Genomic DNA, 6,748 nt, shown 5'->3' with positions numbered 1-6,748 from the left:
CCAGTGCAGAGGACTGAGAAATGTGTGAAATGTGCTCCCTCTTTCTTTAGCATATCAAAATTCTCCCTGCAAACACTTTCTGCAAGCTACAGGTGAAGTGCTCTGATGAACCAGAATAAAAAAATGTCACAATGTGACAGAGACCATCATTTCTATACAAAAAGCCAACGTTAGCAACCACTGGTCTTGAACTCAGGTCTTCCAGGCAACAAACGTGTCCTCTGACCACCAGACCATCTGCCCAGCACACCATCAGAGCACCCAGGTCACCAGCCTGAATGACGGTGTCCATCACAGGTTCGTAGAGGTGATATTAAAGCCTTTATGCTGTACACTGTCGGCCACTGGGAGAACGCCACACAGCGTGAGTACTACACCGGCAAGCAGGAAATAGTCACAATTCCTTAACGCCCTGGACAGGAGCTCATTAAACGTTATAAGAAAACCTGGATGTTGTTGGGGAGAGTCATGCATAACCAACATTAGAGCTGAAATAAATAAAACCTCCTGAAATAAAATGTGCGTTACTCTAATGTGGAGATTTCCCCCAAAAGGGTTTTGCATACAGTTTAATGTAGTGTGAAATAGATGAGTATACCTGATTTTTAAGTTTAGGGACACTTAAAAACTGCAGAAGGGGGTGGGCGGACTTGCTTCATTAAGGGCAACATTATAGTCATTACCAAACCAGGTTTCTGTTACGAAAATAAATAAATTACTTGATGGTTTCCAGTCTACACTTATTTGTTTATGGTGAGTACAGTTTTTAGTACGACGGGTGCCGTTTTTTAGTTTTAGAGACTCCAAAAGAGTAACTATGTTAGCATTTATGATAACCAGCTGTGTGGATATTTTACTCAGACGCTCAGCAAACGTGGTCATCTCTGCGTGAGCCTCTTACAGCACAGGCAGACACGTTTCACACCTCACCTCAGTTCACGAGCCCTACTGCTGTAGACCACTGGACTGTGTTTGTGCTGCCATGCTGGGTTCTCCCCAGCGCCACATACCGCGTGTGTACGTGTACCTCAGTGTAAGGATTGTAGAGAATGGGGCTGAGTCCGGCAAAAGGCCCAAACACTCCGAGCGTCGAAGGTTGCTGCTGGCCTGTCGACAGCAAACGCTGCAGCTTCTCCTGAACCGTTCGGACCTGTAGCACCTAACCACACACACACACACACACACACCCCAAAACAACTCATTACTATATATGCCACACTCATTAACTGAATTATCCAGTCTAGTGCAGTTGAACCTTCTCTTACATGCGGTTATATGGGGCCACGCTGATATAAATCATATTAAAGCATGACGAATGGCAAAAGCATGCAGGCAGTTTTGGGTTCTTTCACCGAGACGGATCAAGAGGGCGAACTTAAACTGGCTGGATCATGTGAATGTCATGAGCCACCGAAACACGCACAACCACTCATGGAGAATATGTGACATTAGTCAGGAGGTTCACCGCACACAACAGAAAGCAGCGTTTTATGAGAGGCTGATGTTTACTTTCATAATACAGTATCCTGTGATTCCACTACTGCAAAAGCCAATACGTCAAAAACGACAGTGTAGTCCAAAGCTCACACACACACACAGCGTATAATCCAACTGAAAGATGCAACATGTATATTTTTCTGTAACACACACACACACCGAGATGCTACAAGATGTGACAATATGGACGTCTGACTGATATATTCTGTCCCACCTCCTCTAATCGCTGGATGAGCTTCGGCAGGCCGTGTGGACAGTGTTTCTCCCCCGTCCACGGGTGAGGTGAGTAGCGTTTCCACAGTTGGCCGGTCAGGTGCTCGCAAGCCGCCACCCACTGCTCACATACGGCCACGCCCCCTCTAAGGCTCTCTCTGACGCTGAAGTATGGCTCCTCCCACAGCTGCAGTGCACCCAGCTTCTTCTGAACGAACCGGCCCAGAGACGAACCTACACAAACACCAAGGTGCACACGCGCGCCAACACACACCCAACACACACCCAACACACCCACAAACTGTTAGAGACACACAGACACAAATTATAATACATGTCAACACCAACACCCACACTCGTAAACAGACTGCCCAGAGGCGAATAAAAGGGTTACATTCACACACGTACAGAGTCACACACAGTCACAAACAAGTCCCACGGTTACACGGTTATAAATGGCGACACACACTGACACACACACACACATGTACCTATGACGTCCATGAGTCTGCGCATGCGTGTGTCACGGTAAGGTGCGTGTTCGGTCTGTCTCCACACATCGTCGAGCACGTCTCGCGTGCTTTCCACCAGGTCCAGTGCCTCCACTAGACACACACTCTCGAGACCGCTGTAGACCTGAACCACCGGTGCAAGCAAACACACACACACACACACGCAAATATGCACAAGGATGTGGGTCTGCAGATGTGTGCACGTCATAATTCCTGCATGCATGAAATCTTATGTTACATGAGTGGGACTATATATTCTGGTAAATGTCCATGTGTATATATATATATTCACACACACACACAGTGTGTGTGTGTGTGTGTGTGTGTGTGTGTGTGTGTGTGTGTGTGTGTGTGTGTACCTTCTCAATGGGGCTGAACAGCTCAGAGAAGTGTACTGCTCTCTCTCTCTCACTGCTCTTCTCTCTCAGACCAGCCAGTTCTGTCCAGTACTGGAACTCATCACATGGTGTCACTATACCTGCATGTGCACACACACACAGACAATAACACAGAAGTGCTAACTGCACATGTGAATCCGTGCCAAACCGTGACTCCTTCTGGCACTTCAATATGCATTTAGGATTACAGCAGCTAAAATCCACAGAGTTGCATTTAAATAATTGTTTCTTTCTGGAATGTGTAACCACCACAGATGCCAAGAACATTTAAGATGGACAGTTTTCAAAGTATTCCAAACACAGAGAGCCAGGGGTTCTCAAGAGTTATCAAGGCCTCAGGAGTGCAAGACAGGAGCTGCAGCTCTAACACTCAATCCTAACACGCATCGTGAGGTCTGCAGCAGGTCTGTGTTGGTTGGTATAAACCGTCCTAACACTCATGGTGAGGTCTGCAGCAGGTCTGTGTTGGTCAATATAAACAGTCCTAACACTCATGGTGAGGTCTGCAGCAGGTCTGTGTTGGTTGGTATAAACCGTCCTAACACGCATCGTGAGGTCTGCAGCAGGTCTGTGTTGGTTGGTATAAACCGTCCTAACACTCATGGTGAGGTCTGCAGCAGATCTGTGTTGGTTGGTATAAACCGTCCTAACACTCATGGTGAGGTCTGCAGCAGGTCTGTGTTGGTCTGTATAAACCGTCCTAACACGCATCGTGAGGTCTGCAGCAGGTCTGTGTTGGTTGGTATAAACCGTCCTAACACTCATGGTGAGGTCTGCAGCAGGTCTGTGTTGGTCTGTATAAACCGTCCTAACACGCATCGTGAGGTCTGCAGCAGGTCTGTGTTGGTTGGTATAAACCGTCCTAACACTCATGGTGAGGTCTGCAGCAGGTCTGTGTTGGTCTGTATAAATTGTCCTAACACTCATGGTGAGGTCTGCAGCAGGTCTGTGTTGGTCTGTATAAACCGTCCTAACACGCATCGTGAGGTCTGCAGCAGGTCTGTGTTGGTTGGTATAAACCGTCCTAACACTCATGGTGAGGTCTGCAGCAGGTCTGTGTTGGTCTGTATAAATTGTCCTAACACTCATGGTGAGGTCTGCAGCAGGTCTGTGTTGGTCTGTATAAATCGTCCTAACACTCATGGTGAGGTCTGCAGCAGGTCTGTGTTGGTTGGTATAAACCGTCCTAACACTCATGGTGAGGTCTGCAGCAGGTCTGTGTTGGTTGGTATAAACCGTCCTAACACTCATGGTGAGGTCTGCAGCAGGTCTGTGTTGGTCGGTATAAACAGTCCTAACACTCATGGTGGGGTCTGCAGCAGATCTGTGTTGGTCAATATAAACAGTTCTAACACTCATGGTGGGGCCTGCAGCAAGTCTGTGTTGGTTTGCACAGTCCCAGCTACACAGCAGCAGAGGCAAATCAAACCTCCCCAAATGAACGTGAGGACTCACCAAGAACGTCATCCTCAGAAAGACTCTTCTTCCCAGAATCCTTCGGGTGTGTGTGTCGAAGTACCGAACCCAAACCCACCTCCAACTCACTGAGCAGGGACTGTAGCCGTGGATCAAACATTTTACTCCATCTCTCATCCTACACACACAAATAAAGGCCTTTACACTCTCAAAACACATATTCTTTGAGGCTATAGGAGGATTAATGTGACAGTATCTATTTATATATACCTATAAGAGAAATTGGACTGAACACCTGTCTGAGGACCTGGTACAGTATGTGTGTGTGTGTGTGTGTGTGTGTGTGTGTGTGTGCGTGCGTGCGTGCGTGTGTGTGTACCTGTAAGAGGGCTGGGTTGAACACCAGTCTCAGGGCCTGGTACAGTGTGTGTGTGTGTGTGTGTGTGTGTGTGTGTGTGTGTGTGTGTGTGTGTGTGTGTGTGTGTGTGTGTGTGTGTGGGTGTGTGTACCTGTAAGAGGGCTGGGTTGAACACCAGTCTCAGGGCCTGGTACAGTGTGTGTGTGTGTGTGTGTGTGTGTGTGTGTGTTTGTGTTTGTGTGTGTGTGGGTACCTGTAAGAGGGCTGGGTTGAACACCTGTCTCAGGGCCTGGTACAGTGTGTGTGTGTGTGTGTGTATGTGTGTGTTTGTGTTTGTGTGTGTGTGTGTGTGTACCTGTAAGAGGGCTGGGTTGAACACCTGTCTCAGGGCCTGATACAGTGTGCTGACTGGAGATTCCAGCATGGAGGAGACCAGCAGCTCGGTGCTCACATTCTCCTCTGTAATCACACACGGACGAAGCTTAAAGAACACTAGCACCCGCTCCTCCCCCCAGCCACTGTCCATCTGCAGGGAGAAACACACACACACATACACACACACACACACACACAATGAAGAGGGGACATGGTCAGTGCAGGGTTTACATCAACGTGTCTGTGGTCACTTGAGCCACTGGATCTAGCAGTCCCTGGTAGACAACTGGCCAGTTAGTCTAAGTGGCTGTGCACTGCTTTGTAACATCTGACTCTTCTGTAAAGGGACGGTGCTATATCTGTAAAGCCCAGACCCATGATGTTCTACCTGTGGTCCACCCTGTAAACGGAGCCTGCACCAGCTGGCCACAGTACCTTATTAGAGAAGCGCAGTTCATTGCCCTGCCTGCTGGCAGCCAGCAGGAACTCGTTGGCGTCGTCCAGGAAGCTGTTAAGCTCTGGGCGTGTGGACGGAGAGGACTGGGGCTTCAGGCTGAAGTAGTTCCCCGCAGTTGTGAGAAGGAAGAGCTTCCGAGGGTCCTCGGAAACAGGGGCCATCACTCTGGTCTCCCACTACAACACACACACACACACACACACACAATTCAACTAGCACGTTGACTTGATACAGTTTTGTTTATTTGCTTAAGGGTTGGGGGGGGTTGTTTGTTTTAATGACCTATACAAACTCTGGTCATTTATTAAAATGTTTGAAATTATATTTTCACACAAATATAGTTTCATGACTTGACAAAAATCTTTAGGCAGCCTGCTAGTTATGCTAGTTTAAACAAGACACCATCCTGATAACTAGATAACGCTGGTCTCTAACTGGTTAGCCTCTCACCCATAACTAGCCGGTTAGCACCAGCGCGAGCGCATCACAGCGCGAGCGCACCACAGCCGTCCCCTGCTAGCAACATGGCTAAGCTACTTCACTAGATAGCCAAACCACGATTTGCGCCGACTCACCAAACACTCCCGAGTGTTCTTTCAGACGATATGAAGTGTATATGTGTTGGACTATGTATCCATTTTACCTACAGCTGCCTGCAACAAGTGTGTAGCTGATGTTTGGTGACGAGCTTGGAGGCTGTAAGATTATTTTGCTACGCGAGCTGCGAAGCCTACGCTGTTGTCAATGTGACTACGCAACTTGCGTTACTCAAAACTGGTAGTGAATACACTTGGCGAGGTCGATTACGTACGATGACAAACAAGGGTGTTATAAATCTGCTGCTCGCGTGTGTATAACGATGTACACGATATGCTGACTGTAGGCTAAATCCATAACCAAGTCGCAAATCCCTAAATCATTAAGACAAATCTGCGATGTGAAAAAGTGTGATTTGGTTTGAGGGTTTTTTTCCCCTACACAGTTTTAGAAACTGTGGCTTCTGTATTGGATAGGAAAACTATTATAATAAACTCATAATAATAAATGTTTTGGAATTTTATAAAGGGCCGAAACAAAGGTCCAGCAGGACTAAGCTTATCTGTTTATCTATGTAGCTACTGAAAAACACTGGTTTGTTGGTTTTCAGTGAAAACTATGAGATTCTACCTAACTGAATCTGTAAGTTTTGATTTCTGTGAGCTTGAGGGTTCGGGGACATGTGGATAAAGGGATAAAGAACAGTATTAACGGAGCCTTTTGTGATTTTTTTATGTGGGAAAATACCTCAGAGGCACACTAACCAGAGAACAGCTGCAACACTGCATTAACCCCCCACCCCCTCTGTGCATGTGTGTGTATGTGTGTGTGTGTGTGTGTGTAATGGGAGCGGGGGCTGTAATTCCCAGTATAATGGTCTTTTTGACTCTAGATGAGCCATCCATACTAATGTGAAAATGCTGAGCAGTGATGATATATGTGTGTATGCATGTGTGAGTGTGTTTGCCCCTGCAGCTGCAGAGCT

The 6,748-nt window shown here is 47.3% G+C and overlaps 1 protein-coding gene across 1 annotated transcript in view; it reads right to left on the bottom strand.

Moving 5' to 3' along the window:
• Positions 1-5,959, bottom strand: part of dync2h1 (dynein cytoplasmic 2 heavy chain 1) — a 93,964-nt gene extending 88,005 nt beyond the window's left edge. The window contains 8 exon segments of the mRNA XM_076976154.1: positions 1,028-1,159; positions 1,712-1,944; positions 2,202-2,346; positions 2,582-2,700; positions 4,076-4,214; positions 4,750-4,920; positions 5,205-5,402; positions 5,870-5,959. Of these exon segments, the coding sequence (XP_076832269.1) occupies positions 1,028-1,159; positions 1,712-1,944; positions 2,202-2,346; positions 2,582-2,700; positions 4,076-4,214; positions 4,750-4,920; positions 5,205-5,387 (1,122 nt within the window). The 5' untranslated portion in view covers positions 5,388-5,402; positions 5,870-5,959.
• Between the last annotated feature and the right edge of the window lie 789 nt (positions 5,960-6,748).

This window comes from Brachyhypopomus gauderio, chromosome 16, assembly GCF_052324685.1.
Source record: "Brachyhypopomus gauderio isolate BG-103 chromosome 16, BGAUD_0.2, whole genome shotgun sequence".
NCBI classification, from domain to species: domain Eukaryota; kingdom Metazoa; phylum Chordata; class Actinopteri; order Gymnotiformes; family Hypopomidae; genus Brachyhypopomus; species Brachyhypopomus gauderio.
This window is presented reverse-complemented; position numbering and strand designations above follow the sequence as displayed.